The 25,973-nt window shown below is 53.8% G+C and overlaps 2 protein-coding genes and 2 non-coding genes across 5 annotated transcripts in view; all 4 read right to left on the bottom strand.

Annotated features, from left to right (window-relative positions):
* PLXDC1 (plexin domain containing 1) overlaps positions 1-13,370 on the bottom strand; it is a 62,653-nt gene extending 49,283 nt beyond the window's left edge. Inside the window, exons 1-2 of one of the 2 annotated variants that reach the window (XM_053211692.1) lie at positions 13,158-13,370; positions 4,739-4,917 (exon numbers count right to left, since the gene is read on the bottom strand). In XM_053211692.1, coding sequence (XP_053067667.1) covers positions 4,739-4,917; positions 13,158-13,233 — 255 coding nt within the window. In that variant the 5' untranslated portion in view covers positions 13,234-13,370. The remainder of the gene's footprint in view (positions 1-4,738; positions 4,918-13,157) is intronic. The other variant, XM_053211691.1, reaches the window with a different exon arrangement.
* Positions 13,371-15,270: 1,900 nt separating this feature from the next.
* TRNAC-GCA (transfer RNA cysteine (anticodon GCA)) lies at positions 15,271-15,342 on the bottom strand. Its single transcript has one exon. It is a non-coding gene; the product is annotated as a tRNA-Cys (tRNA).
* A 676-nt stretch (positions 15,343-16,018) lies between these two features.
* On the bottom strand, positions 16,019-16,090 carry TRNAC-GCA (transfer RNA cysteine (anticodon GCA)). The gene has a single exon. It is a non-coding gene; the product is annotated as a tRNA-Cys (tRNA).
* A 667-nt stretch (positions 16,091-16,757) lies between these two features.
* ARL5C (ADP ribosylation factor like GTPase 5C) lies at positions 16,758-23,451 on the bottom strand. The gene is made up of 7 exons (XM_027033903.2): positions 23,381-23,451; positions 22,169-22,334; positions 21,499-21,559; positions 20,204-20,351; positions 19,459-19,542; positions 18,851-19,002; positions 16,758-17,606 (listed from the first exon to the last, which is right to left on the bottom strand). The coding sequence occupies exons 2-7, from the start codon at positions 22,212-22,214 to the stop codon at positions 17,558-17,560; spliced, it is 540 nt and encodes a 179-aa protein (XP_026889704.1). The 5' UTR covers positions 22,215-22,334; positions 23,381-23,451; the 3' UTR covers positions 16,758-17,557.
* Positions 23,452-25,973: the final 2,522 nt, after the last annotated feature.

The raw sequence follows: 25,973 nt of genomic DNA on the forward strand, positions 1-25,973 counted from the left end.
AATGCTCCCGGGATGGGGGAAGTCATGTAGTCAATTATAGCCACGTGGTACCTGGGAAAGCTTCAGGTGCTGGTGGTCGTTCTAGCAACTGCTTTCAAAACTGGCTTGAAATATTACAGATCAGAAGTCCTCACATCTAGATGGCCATCAGGATCACATGGGAACTTCTAAAGGAACAAATTCCCAGTCTCCATCTCCAACATTTCTGAACCAGTCCAGGGTGGAGCCCGAGAATTTGTGTTGTTTTTTAAGTTCTGGGGTTATTGAATCCATACCGGCTCTTAAGGATCCCCACTGCCCTTTCTGACTCCCCACAGACAATTGCTTCCAGAAGTCTGCCTCTTTGTGGCTCTCTTCTGCAAGGGCCTCTCTGCATGGACTGGGACATGGCCCTTTGACCATGGTGTCTGGCCAAGAACAAGTATCAGTTCTTTAACTAATGGCCCAGCAAAGCTGGGGTGGGGGTGGGGGGGTGGGGAAGGGTGTCCAGGACCCCTTACACCTCTCCTGCCTTGGCCTTCCACCCCATCACCCCACCATGGCTCCTTGCTTCTAGAGGATGGAGAAGACAAGGCACAATGGGAAGTGAGTTGGGGCTTTGTTCTCTGAGGTTCTACCAGGTTCCACCTCAAAGATTAGGTGAGGCGGTGAGGCCCTGACCTCAGGTATAACGCTTAAGTTGGCACTAACAAACCCAGTCGTCAAGAGAGAGGAAATTTTAAATATACATATTTTTAAGTTTATTTATTTATGTTGAGAGAGAGAGAGAGAGAGAGAGCACATGTAGGTATGTGAGCAGGGTAGGCTGCAGAGAGAGAGGGAGAGACAGCATCCCAATCAGGCTCTGTGCCGTCAGTGCAGAGCCTGATGCAGGGCTTGATCCCATAAACCATGAGATCACGACCTGAGCCGAAATCAAGAGTCGGATGATTAACCGACGGAGCCACCCAGGCGCCCCAATGTAGAGGATATTTTAAAGCAGTATTTTAAAACAGAAATGAGCTCCAAAAAATCCACGATCGGGGCAACTGCGTGGCTCGGTCGGTTGAGCGTCCGACTTCAGCTCAGGCCATAATCTCGCAGTTCGTGAGTTTGAGCCCCATGTTGGGCTCTGTGCTGACAGCTCAGTGCCTGAAGCCTGCTTCTGATTCTGTCTCCGTCTCTCTCACTCTGCCCCTCCCCTCACTACACACTGTCTCTCTGTCTCTCAAATATAAACATTAAAAAAAATTTTTTTTAATCCATGGTGAACAAAATCTCAAAATTATAAATAAAGACAGGATCAGTAATAGTGCCAAGCCTTACGGGAGCCTGAAGTAAAAGGAAAACTAAGTCACAGAAACAATAATGCAGAAGGAGGGAGAGTTTAGAGCATTTATGACTCTGCTCCCTTCCTACCAGGCTGCAAGTTGGCTCTGGTCCCTCTTCAGTCCCCACTGCCACAGCTCTTGGAAGCAGACCCTCTTGCAGAGACAGTCACAGCTCTTGCTGGTTTGGGTAACCACCCTCCCTGCCAGCACAAGTGTAGACGTCTTAATGGCTCCTGCTGCTCTTCCTAAGACACTTTACCATCCCCTGCTGTTTTCTTCACCCTGCCCACTCCTGGGTAAACTGTCCCTGCATTCAACTCCCCCACTAGAAAGCAAGATAGAAAAACAAAGTCAAAAGACAGGAGGGAAGGAAGGAAGGGAGGAAGGGAGGGAGGGAGGGAGGGAGGAAGGAAGGAAGGAAGGAAGGGGGAAGGAGGGAAGGAAGGAAGGAAGGAAGGAAGGAAGGAAGGAAGGAAGGGGGAAGGGGGAAGGAAGGGGGAAGGAAGGAAGGAAGGAAGGAAGGGAGGAAGGAGGGAAGGAAGGAAGGAAGGAAGGAAGGAAGGAAGGAAGGAAGGGAAAGAAAGGAGGAAGGAGGGAAGGAAGGGGGAAGAAAGGAAGGAGGAAAGGAAAGGAGGAAGGAGGGAGGGAAGGAAGGAAGGAAGGAAGGAAGGAAGGAAGGAAGGAGGAAGGGAAAGAAAGGAGGAAGGAGGGAAGGAAGGGGGAAGGAAGGAAGGAGGAAAGGAAAGGAGGAGGGAAGGAAGGAAGGAAGGAAGGAAGGAGGAAAGGAAAGGAGGAAGGAGGGAAAGAAAGGGGAAGGAAGGAAGGAAGGAAGGAAGGAAGGAAGGAAAGAAGGAAGGAAAGGAGGAAGGAGGGAAGGAAAGGGGGAGGAAGGAAGGAAAGGAGAAGGAAGGAAGGAAGGAAGGAAGGAAGGAAGGAAGGAAGGGAAAGAAAGGAGGAAGGAGGGAAGGAAGGGGGAAGGAAGGAGGAAAGGAAAGGAGGAGGGAAGGAAGGAAGGAAGGAAGGAAGGAAGGAAGGAAGGAAGAAGGAAAGGAGGAGGGAAGGAAGGAAGGAAGGAAGGAGGAAGGAAAGGAGGAAGGAGGGAAAGAAAGGGGAAGGAAAGAAGGAAGGAAAGAAAGAAGGGAAGGAGGGAGGAAGGAAGGAAGGAAAGGAGGAAGGAGGGAAGGAAAGGGGGAGGAAGGAAGGAAAGGGGGAGGAAGGAAGGAAGGAAGGAAGGAAGGAAGGAAGGAAGGACAGAGCAGGAAAAAAAAATATTTAAAATTTTAAACTATCCTAAGACAGAAAAGATCTTACATCCATGACACAAGAACAGAATGCCTTTTTTTTTCCTAAGGAAAGAAATAATCGGAAAATAATAAAGAGCTCTTAGAAATTAAAAATATGATCATAGAAAAAAGAATCAGTAACATTCAGAAAATAAAGTTGAGAAAAGTCTCCCAGAAAATGGACCAAAACCAACAAGCAAACCCTGCAAATAAACAACAGAAAAGAGAAGTTCAGTGATCGATCCCTGAGATGAACGTTGAATCAAGGAGACCTACAGAAAGAAGGAAATAGGCAGAGAGAAGATTGTCAAAGAAATAAAACAGGAGGACTTGCCAGAACTGGTGGGTGTAAGTCCCAGAGTCAGAGCACATCACTGCACTTCCAGAATGTGGGGGTTACACCCCAAGAGCTTCCAGAGCGGGGAGGGAGCACATATAAACACCAAGAGTAAGAAGGACATCAAACCTCTCAACAGTGACACTGGAAGCCAGAAGATGCCTGCAAACCTCTGAAGGAAAATTATTTTTAATCCAGAATTCTATATTCAGCCAGACCATCAATCAAGTGTAAGGATAGAATAAAGGCATTTTGGGGGCGCCCGGGTGGCTCAGCCGGTTAAATGTCTGACTTCAGCTCAGGTCGTGATCTCACGGTTCGTGGGTTCCAGCCCCGTGTCAAGCTCTGTGCTGACAGCTCAAGAGCCCGGAGCCTGCTTCGGATTCTGTGTCTCCCTCTGTCTCTGCCCCGCCCCCAATTGTGCTCTGTCTCTCTCAAAAATAAATAAACATTTAAATAACTCAAAATAAAAGAAAAATATGTTTTTTAAAAAAGGCAGTTTCAGATATGTGAGTTTTCTAAAGAATGTTCCCTCCTGTGTAACCTTTCTCAGGAAGCTAAACAAACAAGGGGGGCAAGCAGGAAAGATTGAGAGAATAGGGCACCCAACACAGGAGACAGATAAGGGGGTTCCAACCTTGGAGGAGAGGGAGGTCCCACAATGACCGTGGGGTGGGCAGGTGGGCAAGCAGCCAGCCCAGGTTGGAGCAGGACAACAGGAGAGAGGTTTCTGGGGGGGGGGGGGGGAAGGACAGGTTGTACCACACCAAAAACTCTATTTAAAGCCAGTAGATATATAAGAATATATAGCTATGGTAAGTACAGAAAAGTAAACAAACAGGGGGTTGGGGCAAGGATCCAGGAAAAACAAAAACTGTACAAGAAAGTCAACAATAATATTACCCTGCTTGGATTAGTGGTGAACAATATTTACACGATTATCATGATATAAAGCAGAGCAGAGATTTAACAAAAACACTGGCAGTAGAATGACGGTCGAGGGAGTGCATAAAAGGCAAATTTTCATCTACACAACAGGTAGTCAACAGACAATGTCTAAGGGAATTAATCAAGAGGCAGCAGCGTGAGCAAATTACTTAGAAATACGGTGGTAACCCACTGTATATTGTGCACAATATACAAAAACCGTCAGACGCAGGTGCAAACACACGCACACGTGACGACAGATTCACCCCCCCAGACACAGAGGCCCCCGTCGGCCTCCCAGAAAGCCCGCTGGAGAGCAGGGCCACACGCTGCACTCTCCTAGCCCGGATGCACCAGCCCCAGAACTCCCCCAGGCAGACGTTTCTCTCCTTCTCTCGCTAATTGTCTTCTCTACTCAGTGCCCTGCCCTGAGGCTAAGCAGCCTGAGCCTCTTTGGCCGTTAACCCTTTGGGGCGACAGGGTCTGTAAATGGTGCAGGAATGAGAAGGGAGAGGGGCCTGAGCGGGCAGCTAGATGTGACCAATAATGCCACCTTCATTCAGCGTTTAGTGGAGGCCTCGGGCCACGCAAGAAACCACGACCAGGAAGCCTGTGCACATGCTGTGCATCCTTGAGCAAGTCACCTCACCTCCCTGGGTGCACGAGGAGGTAGGTGATCTATGAAGCTCTGAGATGCGAAGATTTAATGTCCCAGGCTGGGCCCTGCTCTCATCCCCTCCCCTGGGATCCCTCTCTCCATGCCGACAACCAAGACCAATCCCAAAGGATATGTGATTTGCAGGGCTGACAAGTTTACTCAGGGCACCTGGGGAGTCCCTCACCGCCACTTCCCTCCCCTTCCACGTTCCTCCAGCACTCACCACCACCCTGGTCCCGTTATCTGGCAGTGTGTCAATGGCCAGGGTGCCCCCACCCGGGTCTTGGCTCAGCTGGGTCCTGTCCGACTCTGATGCTTGCCCGGGGCTCTCTCGGGCTCTCCGACTCCATCCCTGCGTGATCCGCTTGGCAGCCCGCCCAGAGCCTCCGCCTGCATCCTGACCTGGGAGAAGGAGACAGTAAGCTGAGTCCCAGCAGTCCAGAGTGAAGGTCCAAGCAGGGGAGCAGCCCATTTACTCTGCAGAGGCCCCAGCACCACGCCATCACTGACCGTGGGACAGCTGCCAGGGCAGGAGACACCCATTGTGCACTGAGCGCCATGTGTCACCTCCGTGCCACACACTCTGCACACAGCACACCGTTAGACCTCACCCAGCCCTCCGCAGGAGATAAGATGCTCTCCATTTTGCAGACAGGAATCAAGGGCTCACAGAGGTTAAAGAGAGTCACCTGTTGGGTTAGGGAGGGAGATAAGTTCCAAATGTCCAAAGGGGTAATTATTCTCAACCTCTGCTGCACACAGAATCATTGGAGGAGCTTTAACAATTCCTACTGTCTGGTTCCCACCCCAGAGATCCTGATATAATTGTTCTGTGGTGTGGCCTGGGCATTAGGATTCTTAAATAATCCCCAGGGGAGCTTTGGGGAAGCCCTGAACCTAACTCTGTAGGCAAGGGTGAGCACCTTTGCTCTGGAACATTCCAAACCAGTTCCTGATTTCTTTGCCAGAAATGGCGCATAAGCTCATCTTCCAGGAGACTCCAGGGACTAGAGAGTCAGAGAGTAGAGTTCTTTGAGTTCAGGGCTTCTCAACATTAGCACCATTGACATTCTGGACTGGAGAATTCTTGGCTGTGGAGGCTGTCCTGAGCATTGTAACATGTTCAGCAGCATCCCCGGCCTCTGCCCACTAGATTCCAGTAGCACCTCCTCCCAGACTGTGACAATCAAAGATGTCTCCATAGCGGGAACCACTGTGTAGTCCTGTGACTACCTGCAAACACCTTGGGCAAATCCCTTTCTCCATAAAACATGGAGCTTAGCCTCCATCAAAGATGGCAAATAGGTTTCATCTCAAAAGCCATCTCCAATCAATTAGTGACAGCCAGGAGTGCTCTAATCGAGACAAACCCTGAAGCCCCATCAGCGTTTAGCAGGAAAGATTGTCACGATCAATTAACGATGTTTCCCAGGGCCCAGGATGGGGAAGTGGCCGCACTGGCCATTCAGCAGCCATTCCTAGACTCGGTGTTCTCTGTCCCGTCTAGGTCATTACCTTTATTCTGAATGGCACAGAAACCATGCTTTTCCTTTTTAGAAAGATTTGTGCCCCTAAAGATGTGTCTTATATTGTCACTGCAATTGTCACACCTACCCTGGACGTGTGTATGGGACACAGATCACCAGAGAGGTGGGTCTGATATTTCCTGTGATATTCATCGATTTCAGGCCGACCCTGTGTCCGATGCCCTTGTCCGCCACTCCCTAGAGCTTCTGGGTGTAACCCTCTTTCCTAGAGCACCCACTGGTGTAACTACATGTCTGTCCCTCTGGGAGACGAGCTCCCCCAGGACTCTCCCCACCTCCTGCAAATGTGCATTCTCAGTGTCTAGCAAACAGTAGGTGCCCAATCACTGTACCATTGAGGACGCGATAGTGGAGGTAACTCTTGGGAGCCTGCAAGGACAGAGGTTGAGACAAGGCTTGGCCAGCACCAGGCCTGGGGCTGGGGCCAGGACTCTGCTGTGGGGCCCTGGTTTGTCATTAGACATTTCATCCAATTAAGTCATTCTTGGCTGCTGGTGCTTGCTGGACCCTTGCCGGCCCTCTCTCACTTCTCTGCCCCTAATCGCAACCAGATGCTCTGGAGGAGGTGGGGAGTGGGGCGGCCCCCAGGCCCCTTCCCCAGGTTGCCCACTGGCTGAGACGGGCCTAAGCCCAGGGCTGGGAAGGCAGCCTGCCATTGGCTCAGACCCCAAGCCAAGGCTGTCTTGCCCCTCTCGGGTGGGGCCCACAGCTGCTTCTGGAGATAGAACGGTTTGTGCCGGGCTGCTCTGCCCAGCTCCCCGGGTCCTCCTGCAAGCAGCCCTCGGGCCTGGGCTGGAGCCAGAACAGGAAAGGAACGTGTGCAGAGCAAGTAGAAGGGCTTAGCCGGCCTGGAAAGGGATGCTAGAGGTCTGCACGCATCACAATCCTGCAACTGAGACAGGAGGGTGCCTGCGACGTGGGGGCCCAAGGCCTGAGAAGAGGGCTGGGAAGGGGGGCCCAGCCAAGATGAGGGGTCAGGGAAGGGACACCCGCACCCAGAAGCTGTTTGACCTTGGACCCATCTGCTTACCTCTCTGAGCCTCAATTCCCTCATCACTAAAATGGGGGTGACAATCATGTCTACAGGGCAGGCTGCCATGAGCATCAAGTGAAAAACAAATGAGAAGGCTTTAGAATTAGAGGGTTCAGGGCCAAGGTCAGAGGCAAAGAGTCCACTAAGTCGGGCAGGGAAGGGGATGGAGAGGGAGACAGCCCGGGAATCTGCCCTACCCTGGCCCAGCCCTGAGTCTGACCCTCTCAGCCCCCACGACATCTGTCTCCCTGCCACTCTTCCCCCTCCCAATTGGCGAGGACAGGACATCACCCCCTCAGCTTGTGGAAGGAGCCAACGCAGCTGGTTGCTCACGTGTGTCTGTGTGTAGGGACCCACGTGCCTGTGCACACGCAGACTTGCCTGAAGGTCTGGGCTGTCCCCCTGCATGCTCACACATGTGTTGCATACTCTTCCAACCCTCGGCCACTCTCTGCTCTACCTTCTGTCCCGCATCGGACAGCTTCACCTTCCCAGCACCCACGTCACGTGAGTGCACCTGCCCGTGAGTGATGGCGAGAAGCTCCCGGAGATCATGCTGTTCTTTATTCATCCACGCGTTCACCCATGGCCCCAAGCAGCATGCTGTCACAGCGGCAATAGGAAGAATAAAAATGACAGCTAACTTTTCGAAAATGCTCACTCTTTGCTACCACTCTTCCAAATGCTTTAAAACACATGAACTCATTTAATCCTCCCAATAACCCCTTGAGATCGGTGCTAGTTTTAGATCTATTTTACGAATTGGGAACTGAGACACAGAGATGTTAAGGAATCTCCCCAGGTCACACAACGAGTCCATGGCGAGATTGGCACACAGGGCAGGTTGACCTTGGGGTCTGCTCAGGCCACAGAAAGTGTAACAAGAAGCGCCCAGCGACCCCAGGCTATTTCCTAAGGTGCAGGGGCAGCCCAGGGAAGGACAGGCGTGTGGGCTGGGCTTACTGGGGACCACTGGGCCTGAATTTTGGAGCTGCCCTGGGAGACTGTGTCCCCTGGCATGCAGGAGGGCGGCCCAGCAGCAGTAGAACCCCAGGTCTCTCCACGTGCCACTGTCCTGCTCTGGCACAAGAAACCATGGGCTGACTTCAGGAGGCCACGTCATGCCACCCCAGTGCCTGGCCAAGCCACCCTCGTCCCACCCATCACCCAAGCTCACCATTCCAGCCCCACGGCCACAGCCTCCGCCCTTAATGCCCTCCATCTAGTCTCTCACACTCTCTCCAGGGCATGCTTTCTAGAGGACACACGTGATTCCATTTCTCCCATGCGTCCAGCTCTCCAGAGCCCTCCAGCTGAAGGCCCTTCCTGACCGGATCCCTCCTCTCTCCTCCGCCCTCCTGTCTCCCTAAAGCTCTTGCCAGGATCCAGCCCTGCTCTCTCTGGCCACAGGGCCTCACACACATGGCTTTCCCAGCCGGAACCACTCTGCTCCATAAATGAACCCTTCTTCTGATGACCTTTTGCTCATCTTTCAAGTCCCATAAGATGCCATCTCTCCCCAAAGCATCCCCTGACATCTCTCCTCCTCACCCCAAATGCTACATGCATCATCCCGGCCCTGATCCCAACATGTTGTGACTGTGCATCTGCAGGCTCTAGTACCTGATACAGAGCAAAGGCTTAGAAAGTACATATAGATGAAGGAAGGAAGGAAGGAAGGAAGGAAGGAAGGAAGGAAGGAAGGAAAAAGAAAGAAAGAAAGAAAGAAAGAAAGAAAGAAAGAAAGAAAGAAAGAACAAGAAAGAAAACAAGAAAGGAAGAAAATAAGGAAGGAAGGAAGGAAGGAAGGAAAGAAAAAGAAAGAAAGAAAGAAAGAAAGAAAGAAAGAAAGAAAGAACAAGAAAGAAAACAAGAGAGGAAGAAAATAAGGAAGGAAGGAAGGAAAGAAAGAAAGGAGGGAGGAAAGAAAAGAAGAAAGAAAGAAAGAAAGAAAGAAAGAAAGAAAGAAAGAAAAAGAAAGGAAGGAAGGAGGGAGGGAGGGAGGAAAGAAGGAAGGAAGGAAAGAAAGAAAGGAAGGAGGGAGGAAAGAAAGAGAAAGAAAGAAAGAAAGAAAGAAAGAAAGAAAGAAAGAAAGAAAGAAAGAAAAGGAAGGAAGAAGGAAAGAAGGAAGGAGGGAGGGAGGGAGGAAAGAAGGAAGGAAGGAAGGAAAGAAAGAAAGAAAGAAAGAAAGAGAAAGAAAAGAAAGGAAGGAAGGAGGGAGGGAGGGAGGAAAGAAGGAAGGAAGGAAAGAAAGAAAGAAAGGAAGGAAGGAAGGAGGGAGGGAAGGAGGAAAGAGAGGGAGGGAAGGAAGGGGAGGGGGATCTTTAAACGCCTTGGTTACTTGAGATCCGCAAGGCTGAGAAAACCCTTCCCCTGGGGCACAGGCCCACTGGAAACCCTCACTGCAATGCCACAGCAATAAAGGAGCACAGGTTTGGAATCACACAAACTTGAAGGTGAACCCTGAATCTACTACTTACTGACTGTGATGCTGAACAAATTACCTAATCCCTCTAAACCTCAGCTTCCTTATCTGTCAAAGGGGAATGATAAAACCTACACTTGGAGTCTTTAACAAAATACTATACACAAAGCACCCAGCAAAGTTCCCCTGCCTTCCCTGGGTTTTACGTGAGAACCAACTTTCCAAGGAACTTGAGAGAGTCTCCAGACTCTGAGCTGAAATCTGGTGCCCTAGTTACGAAGCCCCCAGTCGTATCCTCTTGCTGGGAAACCCACCGAGGCTCCCACCGTGGACCTTCCCCTGGGGAGAGGGAAGGAGGCACAAGGGATTAGCAGGAAGGGACCACCAAGTAGTCAGAGAAGAACGGGAGAGCAGAGAAGTGTGAGTTTCTCTCGAAGGGAGAGTCTGGGGTCCGTGACCACCTCTGATTCACTCACTCATTCAATACACACTCATTGAGACCCTACTGTGTGCCAGGCACTGCACTGGGTGCTGGGGCAACAAGAGGGAACGGGCAGACACAGCCCCTGTGCCCGTGAAAATTCTAGTTGGAAAAGACTCCTGCAAAATGAAGAATGTGGTGAACAAGACAGCGTGCGGTGGGGACGGGTGCTCTAAGACAGACGGAAGTATTGGGCTTTATTTCTACCCTGGGCAGCGCCATCACGGTGGGCCTCTGTGTGGAGGAGGAGGTGGCCCTTGAGCTGAGACCTGGATGAAGAGAAGCCCGTGTTACTTGAGGACCAGAGGGGACACAGCCTGGATGTGTTGAGGGATGGACCTGGGGAGCGTGAGAGCAGGTGCCGGGATGGGGGGCGGCGGGGGGGGGGAGGCTATCCACTCTAAGAAATTTGGACTTTAAGGCAATACAATCCAAGCTCTTATTTATTAATGTTTTCCTGAGAAATGGAAATTTTTCCCAATTGGAAAACAAAACAGAAATCTGGACTTTAGTCTCAGTTTGTTTGGAAGTGTCTGGTGGCAAGAAGGAGGTTGGAAGCAGAATCATGGTTATAAGGGGCCCTAGACACAATCTGGCCCAAACCCCGTTTTATAAAAGAGGAAACCAAGGTGCAGAGAAAGGAGGAAGTGGCCAGGATCACCAGGGATTGGGGTTGGGCCTGATCTCCCGACTCCCAGACCGAAGACATGCCCTCCAGCTGCCTCTTCTCGCTATAGCTGTTTTAGGCAGCCCTGGTCCCACTGGGGCCGAACCCTGCTGCCCCTGCCAGTGCCTCCTAAGGCCATCTTCCTGTCTGTCCCCCTCTAGTGGTCTTCCCTCCCCTCCTGACTATATCTTTGGGTTACTCATCTTTCTCCTGCTTCCATTCTAATGATGGATGGAGTTTCAAGGCTCCACCAAACAAGCCAACCCATCAAGAGGGAGGGGAGACCGCAGCTCCCTCCTGAGGGCCCCCTGCCCACAGAGCTTGGAGCCTTGGGGCTGGATGATGCCCCTTCACATCCAGCTCCCCGCTGCCCTTTCACCAGGTCCCAGGGCTCCGCCACTGATCTGAGCCAGGCTGTCCCTCCTTAGAGGCCTCCCCTAGAATATCCACCCCTCCACCTCTTCCTCCAGCAGACAACGCCCCCTACCTCCACACAGACCTTTCCTCCAATCCAGCCGGGCCTGGTGAAAAAAACCGCCAGACCGAGAGTCAATAGCTGCCCCCTCTGGCTTCCTAGAGCTTCCTTAAGTCCAACCCATCTCTCCTGCTGCAGAGAAAGTCCATTTTTTCCTGGCTGAATCTCTAGCAAAGCTGAGAAGACAGGGTGTCCTCTACTTAGAGATTTGAATTAAGTCTCTGCCTGCCCCCCTCTTCCTGACCTCCCCAGGTATCTACGACCCCAACCCGACTCTGAGGAGGCAGCCCTCAGCCAGGCCCCAGTCTGGCCACCATCCCCCAGCACATGCTTGTTACCTCTCAATTCCCCTTCCCCAACCGTCTCCACGGTTCTCCCAATTCAGCCATGGGTCCAGGGCCCACCCCCCTCATCAACCCAGTCACATCCTGGGTTCAAAAGATCCCACCAGGTTTGGGGCTGCAAAGGACTTCAAAAACTGACCTGTCCAACCTCTTCCTTTTTATATCGATTTTTTGAATTATCAATTACCCACACATGTCACAACAAATCTGAAAGGGAACGACAGTCATAAAAAAGATAAAAAAGTCTCTCGGAATTCCCACCACCAAGAGGTAAAGATTTTGCTCACAGCCTCCCTTTATAAGTGGAGAAACAGGCCCAGAGAAGGAAAGTAACTTGTTCAAGGTCACACAGCAAGTGAGATGTTGGGACAAGAAGCCAAGTCTCTGGCCCTTGTCTGTGTGGTCTCCCTGAAACCTGGTGGTTCTGAACCAACAGCCTCTTGCCACATCAGCTTCCACTGCTCTCTGCCCACATTTCCACCACCAGTACCCTTTCCCACCCTCCTTCTCAACAGGGACCCAACCTCGTCTCAGCTATATACAAGGACCATTAAAGTCAAGAACGCTGTCACTGATGCTGTGCCTGATGTAGCACACCTCAGAGACAAAGCAGCCCCAACTACAGCATCTCCCGGACAACCTCGTGCCACTGCTCTGTCCCATTTAAAGGACACCTATGTCAGTGAGGCATAAAGCTCTGTCTTCCCAATTCTCTCTGTCAAGAGGCTGGACTGCAAATCACCTGCCTCCCCAACCCCAGAGAAGGTCTGGGTGCCTGAGGAGAAAGGAGGGGCATGTAAAATTGCAAGCTGAAAAAATGGTTCTTTTATAATATGAGAGACTCAAGGTAGACCTCAGAAAGGACTTCCAGGTGGGAGAGATGATTGTGGAGAACGGTGTAGGGGAGAGGAGTGTGCAAATAGGAGCCCCCCACTATCCAGAGCCAGAGCAACTAATGGCCAGAGTCCACAAGGACAGTGCAGCAAGAGTGACAGGGGGACCCTGGAGGCTGGGGAAGGGGGGAGCAGCAAGTTGCTTCTTCGTGGGCCCAGGACTGTTCTCCAGGCTCCAAGCAGGGAGACGAAGCCTGCTAGCAGGCCAGGCTGCTACAGAGCTTCCTCTGGGAGAGATGCTGGGTCTCCACCATTCCCCTGATTGCTCCCACCCAGCCCCAAAATCCGACTCAGACCCAACCTGGGTCAGCTTGGGGGTGGGGGTGGGGGGCGGTGGGGCACGGAAGAGAAAGAGGAGGCAAAGCTGGGGCAGGAGGCACCGCAGGCTCCCCATCTCATCAGATTCATCCTCCTTCAGTGTGACCAGGGGTCTCTACGACTCCCCCACTGTCCCCTTTGGGGCCAGAGCCACTGCCTTATGTAGCCCCCTCTACTGGGGTCCCTCCAGTGTCCTTCCAGGAGGAAAGAAGTGGGGGGTATCAGTGTCTGCCGCCTTTACTCTCACTCACGCATGTGTTTAAAGAAAGTGAGTGGGTCCCTGTCCACCTGCCACAGCCCACAGAGCTCTTGGCCCTCCGCGGACAGTGCCCCCCCCCCCCCACCTCCAGCCCGACATCGCCAGCCGGTGGGTACTTGCTCGTGCCCACGCCTGCCTGACTGCCCCCTCCCCGGCCCCGGCCCACCCCCCTCCCCCCCACCAACTCCGGCCAGTCCTACCTGCTCCGGGCGGGGGGCTCAGCGCCCGGGCAGCCTCCCTGAGCACCAGCACCAGGAGCCAGAGCTCTGCCCGCATGGTGGGTGTCGGGACCCGCCCCCGGCCCGCTGCGGCCCGGGCCCCGGCGAGGGAGGGGCCGGGCTCGGGCGGCGCGGTCCCCGGGGCTGGCGGGCGGAGGAGTGGGCGGCGAGGCGGCGGCGGAGCGCGGGGCCCGGCGGGGCGGCGGGAGCGGGCGCGGGCGCGGGCGCGGGCGGGCGGCGAGCGAGCAGAGCGGCGGCCTCCCCGGAGCGCGGAAGGGGAGGGGGCGGGGCGGGGGGGCGCGGCGCCTCCCGAGCGCTCCTGGAGTCTTCCCGGGTCCTCCCAGCCCTCCCGGAGCGCTCCGACGGCGGTTGGGAGGGGGCGGGGGGGGGGTGCTGGGGGTGGAGTAGGGGACGGGGCGGGGGACCCTGGGCTGGGAGAAGCCCTGGAGAGCAGCCGCGGCACCCCACCCCGCACCTTAGCTCCTGCCTCCCTTCCCCTCCTTCACTCCCGTGGGAAAGCCGGGGAGACAAAACCCTGGTGGGGGGTGCACACTCCAGGAAGGGACAGGCCGCCTCTCTCCTCGGAAGATGGGCTCCTGCCATACCGACCCCCCAAGCTCTACCAGGCTTCCCGACTTTCTGGGCTGTTCCTCAGAGTTCTGTGGCTTTCTGATGCCCATCCCCACCCCAGGAATCTCCCCTTGCAGCAGAGACCCCCCAGCTTCTCTCACCAGTACAGGCCGGAATTCCACCCACTGACCCCGTGGCTCCTTTCTTTTTTTCCCCTCACTCCCCCATTTCCAGCACCGTCTTGCCCACCAGCCCAGCAGACACGGGGGGGGGGGGGGTGGGAGGGGAGAAGGGGGCCTGGCTCACACCTACTTTAAAATAGCCTGCACCTCCCCTCACCCCCTGGCCAGAAGGTAGCCGAAGCCACCTTTCTCTTTGGGGACTCCAGGCCTGCTCAGGGTCCCAATCAATCTTCAAAGCCAGCCCCACAGCAAGAAGACGTCTCACCCCACCTGCCACCACCTTATGACAGACTCTGGGGATAGATCACCATTTTTTTTTTTCTTCCAGGACAGAATAAAAATACCCGCAATTTAGGAGATTTAATAGACGGCAGGGAATCAGGTCAGGACACGGAATTGTCTCTTCCCTCCCCTGACCTACTTTGTGCGATACCAAGGAGCTGGAGCACCGGGGGGGGGCAGCGAGTGAGGGGTAAGGGGCTTCTGGCTTCTTCTGGGGCTGGGGCCTAGGGACTGGACAATCGCGGACAGGTAGGGTATGGACTCTGAGTGCCCTTGGGGGAATTCCCCAGGAAGAGGGATACGCGTGGGGACAGGAGAAGGAACAGCATGGGCTGGAAGAGGGGTGTTCCCTGACAGGCCAAAGGAAGGACCTGAGAAGGAAACAAGAACTAAAAGACCCCCTAATCCCTCAGAATCCCAGTTCCTCCCTCCTCTGGATTCAGGGTCCCAGAAACAACCTCCTCCAGCCCTGAACTCTTTAATCCCTTACGATGGGACAAGGCAAGGCCTGTCTATAAATTCTTCTCGTTGTCTAATTCAAATCCCAATTTTGCCCACTCTCAAAGGGGAAGAGGCATCCGCCTCCAGCTGTGGCTTCTTGCTGCCCTCTAGTGGCCACATGGAGAGACGCGGTCTGTCTTACAAGGTTTCTTTTAAGGGCTCAGGCTGAAAACAGCAGCTTGGAAATAATTAGAAGCAAGGGACGTAAATTTTTTTTAATGTAAGCCTCAGGATCTTGAGTGTACATCAAAATCACCTGGAGGGCTTATTAAAACACATTTCTGGACGCCACTCCCAAGTTTCTAATTCAATAGTTCTCAGAAGAAGCGAGAATCTGCATTTCTAACACGCCTCCAGGTGGTGGTGCTGGTCCGGGGACCACATTTTAAGAACCACAACTTGAGAATTCCCGCTTCTTGCAGGCTCTCGTCTTTCTTGCACCAATTGTCGTCTCCCTAAAAGAGGGGTAGCGAAGGAAATGTCAACATGAAATTGTGGACGGGGGGGAAACTTTAAATAAAAACGCGCATCGACATTGTGGTCCACGAAAACTGATCCCAAGGGGGCACCCGGATTTGAACCGGGGACCTCTTGATCTGCAGTCAAATGCTCTACCACTGAGCTATACCCCCTCTGCTGACGTTCTGGCGCGGTAGCGCCTTAGTGCTTTCGCTGCGCAGGCGCTTTGACGGAGTTGCGAAAAGTGGAGTCCGACGTTTCCAAAAATTGGGAATGATCTCAATCTCAAAAGATTACTCTCCTGAGCGCAGAACTTGTTTCCCGAAAATGCAGTTTGGGAATGTGGGAGGAGAAAGCCCTCGAGATCATTCGAGAGCCCTCGATTCGGAGACATTCTCTTGCGCCGGGTTCCCAGTTTCCTGCCCTGCTAGAGCTCCTTTATTGCTTCTTGGCGCCCCTCTTTCCGTCCCGCACGCTCAGGCGCGCTTGTCTGGGCCTTCCTTCCCCAGCCCAAGCCTGGCCCTTAGATACTCGGCCTCCCTCCCCAGGAAAAGCCGTCGGGTCACTGGCCAAACGGACCTGGGAGTGGGACCGCCTCAGCCGTAGCCCTACCGAAGTGGGTCGTCTGTACCTTCCACCTAGGGTTAGCCCGGAGCTCCTTGCCCTCGCACTGCATCCCTCTAGTCTACACACGCGACCTGAGTGCGTGGATCTGCGGGGCGGGGACTCCACCCTGGCCTTCCTGCAAAAGCAGGTAGCAGGGCCCTGAGTTGCGTCCCCTCTCCCTTGCTAGGGCACTTTGAGAGGTGGACTGCGGGACAAAGAAAACACGAAAAGGCTGGAACAGAGAGGGGGCACCCGGATTTGAACCGGGGACCTCTTGATCTGCAGTCAAATGCTCTACCACTGAGCTATACCCCCAGCACGCCGTCGGCCTCTTCTTAGAATAGATTTCTGTAGTATAAGAAAACATTAAATTAGGCTGTTACCTGAGAGCTGTGCCAAAACGATCTAATGGAAAAAGCAGGATCTGAATGGGGATGGCTGGATTGCTGAGTTCTTCCTCCACAATCACGCCTCAGGAAAACCACAGGGTTAAGGAATCCTGGGACCTCTACAACTGTGTCCTGACTGTCCCCGAGATGTCCACTGCCTGACTTGGGAAGGAGAGAGACCCACAGGTTCCAGGACCATCCCAGGTCTTACGGGGTAACGGCGCTGCTCCCTGTATACAGATGGACAGCCTGGGTTTCCATCCTGTCTTCAGCTCTACCAAGATAGGACTGCTGGGCTTTTCTAATCCCTAAGGGCCTCTACTTCCCTCCTCCATGAGTTAGCATCAAGCCACTCCACCCCTAGCCCCAGGTACAGCCGAAAGCTCCCAGTCCTGGCAAGCCAAGTGTCAGTTACCTGGGCAGAGGGTGATAGAGCCCAGGACCAAAGAGCCAGCCAGTCCTCTGGGCAGATGGACCTTAAGGCACCACCCCCTCTATTTCCAAGGAAGATTTCCCCCTACCTGATAGCCCCGTACAAAAACCAAAAGCCAGTTTGAAGCACAGGTAGAAGGAGCAGGCAGAAATAAGAGGTGAGCAGTTTTCAATGGCATTTATTACACTGTTATAAAAATTCTAAAACAATGTGGAAAAAATTCATTACAAAAGATGGTCAAGATAGGCACTCTGTAGGAATCAGGGAAATTTGGGAGGAATGGGATTCACATTGGAAGGACCGGGAATGAAGGGCATAGGATGAGATGGCTGAACGCTCACAAGCTGTGGTCAGAGCCAGCATCTCAGAGGGAACAGAAAGGCCTGGGAGGAGTGGGACTCCCCGCCATGCAAGGGACTGTCCCTGTCTGGGGTGTCCCGTCCTCCTCCCTCTCCCTTCCCACCAGTTTTTGGCTTTGCCCTCCTTCCCTTGAGCCCGCCCCTTCACCTCTCTGGAATCTCCTTTCCTCAAAGATGGCTGAGGGGCCAGAGAGCTGGGGTGGGAGCCAAGGGGCCGGCGGTGGGGTTCTAGGAAATAAAGAGCAATTCCAGGGGGTCTCTTACTCCGCCCCCCCCCCATTTTTTCCTCAAAGAGGCTGCAGGCCAAGGGGACTGGGTTCCACGTCCTAATCCCTCAACATGTCCGACAGCTTGCCTGGTGCCTCCAAGGACACCTGCTTCCACGGAGGAAAGGGCAGCTTTTCTGCTGTCCTGTCTACAGCAATTCAGGGCATGCAGTCAAGCTCACAGGGTTGGGTGGACTGTGGCAATCTCACGTCACTGTCCATAGCCGACCCAGCTCCCATCCGAGAATCGTAGAAAAGGAATAGTCACTTGGGTTTTCCACCCACGTAGTCCAAGCAAAACCCCCAAAGTATCTGGATGGCCTCAGCCTGGGACATCAGTTGGCAGTGGTCTGAGACTGCATCCACTGGAGCCCCGCAGGCAGCCTGCAGGGAAGGTGGAACAGGGCAAAGATCAGCATATCCTGCAAGGATGATGGCCTCCAAGCCCCAGGCCCCTACCCAGAGCTGACGGAGGGGACAACCAAAGTCGCATCCAATCTCTCAATCGACAAGTATAAATGGACTGAGTACATCAGGTTACTGGTGAAAAAAACCAGACATGCCCTCGGCGGTCTACCGTCTGGCAGAGGGGATGGATGTGGGTTGCGGGAGGAGGGTGGCAAGGACACTATCAGAAACGTGTGGTTCCTTGGGCCCACCTGCCTAAAGTCTCCGGGCGCCTGGGTCCCCAGCCTGCTGTGATCCCACTTGAGAGAGAAAAGAGAATTTTCCAAGCCTGACTCAAGGCCCTTTCTATGTGACTGTGACCTGGCTCCTTCACATCCTTCAGGTATTTATACTCAGCAGCTACTTTCTGGTGGCTCCTCCCTGGTACCTTATCCAAAATGGCAACATTTGCCCACGTGCTTCCAATCTCCTTTGCCTACTTGATCTTTCCCAAGCATTTATCACTTTCTAACTCACTATATATGTTTCTTATTTTTATTGTTTAGTGTCTGCCCCCGCCCCCCCCCCCCCCCCCCCGCCAATGGAAAGTAACCTCCATGAGGGCAGGGGATTTTGTGGTTTGTTCGCCGCTGTTTCTCTGGTGCCTAGAAAAGTGCCTGGCACAAATTCGGGGCGGCTCAATAAATGTTGGATGATTGATGTCACGTGCTCTCAACAGGAACTTACAGAGGGAGTAGGTATGCTCACCCTCCTCTTTACAGATAAGAAAACTCAAGGTCAGAAAGAGTCAGCAACTTCTGCCTGGAAGGCTTGCCCCCAGGTCTTCCCATGGCTGTGGCCGTCTTCTCCCCATTTGGATTGCAGCCCAAAGGTCATGTCCTAGTAGAGGGCGTCCCTGACCACCAGAGCTAAGTCAGACCCAACCCTGCCCCGTCTATCACTGTTAATCCAATTTCACTTTATTCAAAGCACCTCTGTGTACCTAAAATGTTTGTGCTGAGGTGGCCTGTCGCCTGTCTTTCAGAATGAGCCTGAGCGCAGGCACTCTATCCTGCTCACTGCTTACCCACAGCATCTCAGCTGTGGGTGGGTGCTTGACTAACTCGGCCCAGGAGCTAAGTGTGAGCCAGATCCTGACAGGAGAGAAACAGAAGGTTCTGATGGTCAGCTGTTCATTGGTTGGGCCGAACCCTGGAGGTGCAGGTGGGGCAGCCACTAACCCTTCCCCAGTGAGGGCACAGCATCCCTGTATGTGCCACGGGTGGTCTTTGATGGCACTAAGAGTGAGGAATTGAGAGATTTCCACGGTGGTCATGGAGTCCTTCATATCCTGCTTGTTGGCAAAGATCAGGACGGAAGCATCTCGCAGAGCCTGTGGACAGGAGAGCCCAGCCCCAGTCAGCCTGCAGGAGAGGCCCACGCCCAGGTGGGACAGGGACAGGGCAACCACATCAAGTGAAAACAACCACATCCATGGACACCGACAGTTCACGGAATGCCTCCCAACCAGCTCATATGATCCTTACAACGGTCCCATGAGGCAGTAATTTGGTGATCCCTCCCATTTCATACTTGGGCAAACTGAGGATACAAGAAGTGAAGCGACCTGTTGGGGGTCCCACAGTGAATGAGAACCGGGGTCAGGACCCAAACCAGCAACTCTGGCTTCTGTGACCAGGCGTGCTGAGGGCATTATTGCTCTTCAGACTGCCAGGGTGGAGGCTCTCAGAGACTGGGGGATCAGGAATGAAGCTCAGAGAGGCTAAGTGAGTCAGCTGAAGTCACACAGCGAGGACACTGGGCTCTCTCCCAACCTCAGGGGCCTTACCTCATGGGCCAGCATCCTGTACAGCTCCTCCCGAGTGGTCAGCAGCCGATCCCGGTCCGTGCTGTCAATCACAAGGATGATGAACTGGCCAGCAGAGGGGAACTGTGAGCCGTGGGCTTTCCCTCTGATGAACGTGTCTCCTGCCCACTGTGCTCCCAGACCGGCCTCTGCACCACCCGGATGTAAGCCCCACAGAGAACTGGTCTGGTCTCAAGCTCTCACTGCCTCGTTGCATTTTAATTCCCTTTTCCACCCAGGCAGTGGGGGGGAGGGGGAGCGCACAGCACAACCTCTGATTGCGTGCCAGAGGCTGGGCCAAGCCCTGGCCATTCACGACTCTGGTCAGGTCCCCCGTGCCGTTGGGACCATTGTGATCCCCATTTACAAATGAGGAGACGCGTTCCGCAGGAGGACAGATCTTACTCTATGACACACAGCTGGTGAGCAGGAGAAAGTAAGGCCCCTGGAGACCAAGGGCCTACCCCATGCAGTGCATCAAAGTGCAAGCAGACAGATCTGCCAAGGAGTATCCAAAAATCTTAACTGAACGCTGTGCTGCATTAAGTATTTGAAACATATGCATTAGCTATTGTTTTATTATTTAAATTTCACAACAATTGAGGGAAGTCATTGCAATCTCCACCTCACCAAGTGGGGGGGAAGCAAGGCTCAAAGAAGGCTCAGTGACGAGCTCACGTCACACAGCTGCCTTGAAGGCCCCTTCCGGCCCCGACGCTCTCCTCACCTCAGTGTTGGAGTAGTACGTGTCCCAGGTAGAGCGCAGAGCCTCCTGTCCCCCTATGTCCCACATGAGGAAGTGTGTCTTTTGCAGAACAATCTCCTCCACGTTGCTACCGATGGTGGGAGATGTGTGGACCACCTCATTCATCAGGCTGGGGAGGGAAGAGAGGTCACCAAGAGCGCGGCCCATTCTGTTCCCACCCCTCTGCTCACAAGTCAGGCTGAATCAAACTCAGAACGGCTCAGCCCGGGGTTGACCAAGTCTCTGGGCCCAGGGGAGTGCAGGCAGGAGTAAGACCAAGTCTTGCCCTGGTGCAGACCCAAGAGATGGGAGTCTAATTAGAGCAGTGTCCCCAAACTTTAATGTGCAGCTGAATCACCTGGGAGTCTTGTTAAAATGCAGGTTCTGATCCAATGAGCCTAGGCAGGGGCCCAGTGTTTTGCGTTTCTAACAAGCTTCCAGTTGATGCCAATGCGGCTGGTCTGTGGACCACCCTTTGAGTAGCAAGGGATTTTGGGAAAAGGAGACCGATACAAGCAAAGGCCATCAGAGAGGTGCTTTAACATAGAAAACACTCACCGTTTTATATGTAGGGAGTGCCTCTGGAAGATCCGGGCATTAGGGCGGGGAAACTTAGTTTTCACTGTATGCGTGTGTAGTGTTTGATTTTCTCTTTTCTTCTGGTTTAAAATAACCATTTACATACACTACTTTTTCAGGGGAAAATCTTCCTAAGTAAATACTCTGGAGGCTACAAAGGCGAGAGATGCCATCCAGAGACTGCATATTGGGAAAAGCACCGATGGATAATTAGTCAGCACTTGTGTCCACCTCGGCTGGATCGGGAGCCACAAAGCTCAGCCAGACTCCAAACTGCACCCTCTCCCTTTTGGGTGTGAAGAAGGGGACAAAGTTAGGAGGCAAAGGTGAGGTGCGGGAGTTAGAAAGGAGAGACCGGCCGCTAGGGGGAGCGAAGAGCAGGGAGGCGGGAAGAGAAGTCAGTTTCTGACAGCTTCAGGGCTGCACAACCCAGTCTGGTCGGTTCGGGGCGGGGGGGGGGGGGGGGGTATGGTGGGGAACACTAGGGCTGCCCATACGGGCAGGATTCGAATCCCAGGCGAGGGGCCACAGGTCTGAAGGCTCACTGTACCAGGAAGGTCACACCAGCGTCCCCCCTCACCACTCCTCCTGGCTAAAAACCAGGGGACCCAGGGAAGGGCTCCGGTGATTGGTCCAAATGTCTGTCAGTCTGGTGGGAAGACCCAACCCCCACCTCTTTCCATCAGAGGGTCACTTACAACTGGTAGAGAATGGTGGTCTTTCCCGCATTGTCCAGTCCCACGATGATGACCTTGTGCTCTGGAGTCATCCAGGGGGAAGGGCAGGGGCAGGGCCAAACTCAGTAACCAAGGGACCGTGTGCCCTACCGGGCTTCCCCAGAAGACGAGTGTTTCCAGCGGGCTGGGAGACCTCTGCCCACTGTACCACTTCTGCTCCCCTACACCCCTGCCCCACACAAAACCAACTGGACAGGTTTGCTTCCCACCCAGCCCCGGACACCCGCGCCACTCCCAGACAGTAGAGACGAGAGCTGAGCGCCACCTCCGTCACTCCATATTTCCAGAAAAGTGGTTGTCCGAAAGGTCAGGGGCGCCCTGGGATTGCCAAGAGAAGGGGTCTGGGGAAAGAGCCGAGCGCGAAATCGCCATCGCAGGAAAAGCGGCGGCGGCTTTTAGCCAGGAGGAAGAAGGCTTGTCCAACCCTGCGCCCCGGGGTGCACCGTAGCGCGCGACCCTCGAAGAGCAGGCGGGGAGGGGGCAGGGGAGACCGCGGAGTCTGCAAGAAGTGTCCACGCAGGGCTCTCGGAGTCCGAGGTCCCCCAGCGCATCCACCCCCACCCCAGATCTGGGGAGCCCCAGGTGGGAGCCGGATCAAAGCCGTCGCTTGAAGGCACTGTGCGCCCTTTACCCTGGTTCGCGAAGATGCTCATCAGCTTGGCGATCAGTAGTCCCATAGCGCGTCCCCGGCCGGAGAGGGGCAAGACTCAGCGACCTTCGGGCACCCGGGTCCTTCGGGCACCCGGGTCTACCCAGGGTGCTTGCAGCCCCGCCCCCCGGGGGGGGTCAAGTTTTGCCTGTGAGGTCAGGAAGTCCCACGAATCACCTGCGGAGCCTGGGAATCCCCTGGGACGCTGCCCCCACCCCCCGCCCCGCGGGTGCTATGGATGTCACGGTGACAACGAACAAGCTACTTGTCTAGAGCCCTGCAGGTGCAAGGAAAATGAGGTCCAGACTCCACATTCTCCCCTTTGCCCTGAGAAAGCTCCAGAGGTTCTCTGGGCGAACTGCTCCCTCACTGCATATCAAGGATGCTCACCGCAGTGACCCACAACCAGGCCCCAGATCTCCCTTCTCCAAGTGCCATGTCTGGGTCACTAGACTGAAGCAAAACCCTACTTTCTGCACCTGCCAGCTATGGGAGCAGAGGGCTCACTGATCCTCTCTGAGCTGGGAGAATATTCCAGCTCTCAACGGATCTCTAATGGTTTCACTAGTGTGGGGCTTGTAGGCCCCCTCAAAGTTAGTTCCCTTAGGGAAGGGCAGGGTCTCCCAAATCCCTTGGTGAGAGGCAACTTCTAGAAATAAATCAGTACTGCTTCTATGATTCATTAGCAAACCGACTGCTCAGGCACACAGCCCCCAGATCGTGGGCTGGGGGGGGGGGGTGGACATCTGAAGATAGGAATGGAACATAAAGAGAGATCTCACAGCTAGAGGCCATATAGACGGGCGCCCGATACTAAGAGCCAGGAGAAGAGAACCTGGGCCAAGAGAGAACCGGGCTGGAGAAGGAAGAGGAAGGAGGAGATTTTTGTTATGAATTTCCTTCTTTGCTTAAACTGGGAAAAACCAGAAAACAAAAAGAGAAGTGGAGAAGGCAAACCAGCGTCAGGCTGAGGGGGCAGTTAGTGAGGCCGTTATCACACAGGAGAATCAGCTCCTTCTGCCCCACGGCCACTGCCCTCCTAGAGCCATTAGTGCTCCCCTTCGCTAAGGGAACAACCTCTAACTTGCCTCCCTGCCTCTGCCTCCCCCTGACTCAGCACAGCCCTATTCACCTTTGTAAAGCACAGCTCAGATGATTGCCTATCGCCCACTGGCTTCAGATCAGTCTCCTCACCTGACGTTCAAGAGCCCCCGTGAGCAGCCTTCACCTGCCTTTGCAAGTGATCTCTTATGTCCTGCATCCGCTGGTCCTTGCCCGCAGAGGCCGAGCCCCTTCCAACTCGGCATTTGCTTCTGTGTTCCCTCCACCTGAATGCTTTCACTTTCCCAGGAAGGTGGATGGACTCCTAAAACTTACTAGCTGCCTTCCATAAAAGCCACCTACTTCCCAAGCCCTGGCCTGGTGCTCCAGACAAATGGGGCTTCTCTTTAGCCTGAGATTGTAGACTGGCCTGTTTGTGCCAATCAGCTGTGAGACCTAGAGGGTGGGGTTCATGTCTTGTTCGCCTGTGTTCTGCTCCCCACTCCGGGCCTGGTCCCCTGCCTGGCACACATAAGAAACGTGCGGCTATTGAAGTACAGTAAGTTATGCCATAGCTTGAGAGATGGTGTTTCGAACATTTAAAAAGAGGTGTGAGCACAAGTTGAAGAGGAATGAGGAAGGCTGGGAAGTTCACGGAGAGAAGAGGGAAAACAATTGGCTAAATAAGGAATTTTCATCCTACCCGCCTTGGTGCCTGGAGTTAGAAGGAAGGGGAATTGACTACCAGAGCCCGTTTCAGCCCCAGGAAAGGAACGCGGAGTGTGATGGCAGGCGCAGGGTGGGTAGCGGGGTGGGGGTGGGGGTGGGGACACAGAAAGGTGCTGGGGGAAGCAGCAATCCTTTAAGCCCTTTTACCATCTGTTTCCGGGGGGGGGGGGGCGGGAGGAACCTCAGTGCATCCTGCTCCCAACCCCACCCCCCCATTACCACCACCAAATTGCAGAATTGAAAGTGACATTCTGCTAGCTGGAACACATTCAGTAAACAGACAAGGGCTGCTTCTGCTGTGAAACCTAGGGCCTCGGTCTTAGGGGGCATTCATTCATTTATTTGACAAATATGAGTCAGGAGTTAGGAAACATGCCAAGTAGACAAAACAGACCCGGTCTGGCTCTTTTGGAGCTTACGGTCTAGTGGGAGAGAGAAATATACACACCAAAAAAACCAAAAACAAAACCAAACCCCGAGAGACAGTAGGTAGGATGGCCTGACTTAGAAGGGAGTCACAGCTCGCTTTTCTGAGGATGTGATTTTGGAGCTAAGACAAGATTTTCCTCTAGGGTACCGGCTGGAACACCCCTTGCTCCTGGGCCATGGGGGTCCCAGCTCAGCTCCCTTGACTTTTTGGAAGGTGGAAACCTTCGGCCACACCCAGGACTCACTGTGGACAGAAGCTACTGGTCAAGGAATGAGATGAGGGGTCCCAGATAAGAGGGGTCCCAGCACCTCAGTTCTCCACTCCCTGAGGTGACTGTGGTGGTAGCATCAGCCTCTCTAGACCTCAGCCCAGCCGACTTCACGGTTGTTGAAATCTTCACATGTTGGCAACCGCCAACGTGCTGAGTGCACATCAGTTGAGGGCTTGTGGTTACCAAAAGACAAGAATCTCTCTTTCTTCATCTCTCACTATCTCCACGCCACCTCGAAATGCCCCCGCCTGCAAGTTCCGGGCAAATGCAATTTCAGGCAGCAGATGCACGAAGAGAAGACAAACATATTCAGACACCTGCTTCCTCCTCCCCTTGCAGAAGCTGGAGTGGGGGGATTAGCCCTAGATTTAGGGCTCACAGGCACCACAGATCTTGAACTCCAAAGATCTGAATTCAAGTCCTTGCTGCATACCTGTGCAGCTATGGACAGGCTGCGAGCTTTATCTGTAAACTAAAGTTAATGATCTCCGCCCTTGATTCAAAATATCAGCCTCCACCCCAGATAGAGCTCTCTGCCATTCCCCGATTCTCCAGACCAAGCACCCATCTGTCTCCTGCTCTTCTCTTGGACATCCTCCCGCGGGCACCATAAACCCACCTTGTCCAAAGCTAGACATCATTTCTGTCTCTAACCTGGTTCTTCCACCTGCTTCCTCTATGTCTGGAAAGACCATCACCCAGAGTCACCCCGTGATGCCTCCCTCCTGCCTCCCTCCCTCTCTCTGGCCACCTCCAAGAGCCAGATTGGAGAGCTGTTGATTCTACCTGCTAGATGGAGGCAGCCACTGCCTCCTTTCCCATTCCACTGTTGTGGCCCATTGCAACCCCGCCCCCCGCCTCTTACCTGGAGTATTGCAGCCGTTTCCAGGGCAGGCCCTCCAATTTATGCTCCAAACTGCAACCAAGGCAACTTTGCCATTGCTACTTACAATCCTTCACTTTCTGCACACTAGCTTCAGGACAAAGCCCAAACTCCTTAACATGACTCAAGGCCCCCGTGACCTGGTCCTGCTGACCCCCCTCTGACCATCACCTTGAAAGCACACTTTGCCTGTGAAGTGCCAAGAAGATGCCACGCATGCCACCCACTTCCTCTGCCTTGAACACTTCCCCCCAGGCTAACTCCTAACCAGCCTTCTAGACTCCACTCGAGCCTCACCTCCTCTGAGAAGCCTCTCCTGTCCTCCCCAGGTTAAGGGCATTACCCTTCTTCCAGGTTCCCACAGAACCCAGTGCTTCTCACAGCAGAGAGCTCATCATGATGTCCTGAATTGTCTGCGGCTCCCTTTCAGACT

Source organism: Acinonyx jubatus, chromosome E1 (genome assembly GCF_027475565.1).
Source record: "Acinonyx jubatus isolate Ajub_Pintada_27869175 chromosome E1, VMU_Ajub_asm_v1.0, whole genome shotgun sequence".
NCBI lineage: Eukaryota > Metazoa > Chordata > Mammalia > Carnivora > Felidae > Acinonyx > Acinonyx jubatus.

What these genes read in the sequence shown, in the direction of transcription:
- ARL5C (XM_027033903.2), bottom strand. Translation starts at nt 22,214, where the DNA reads ATGGGACTACTGATCGCCAAGCTGATGAGCATCTTCGCGAACCAGG. An exon ending in CGTACTACTCCAACACTGAG is followed by an intron (nt 19,543 to 20,203) that starts GTGAGGAGAGCG and finishes TCTGCTGGCCAG; the next exon opens with TTCATCATCCTTGTGATTGA. An exon ending in TGTGCCCTCACTGGGGAAGG is followed by an intron (nt 17,607 to 18,850) that starts GTTAGTGGCTGC and finishes CCTTCCCTGCAG; the next exon opens with GCTGCCTGCGGGGCTCCAGT.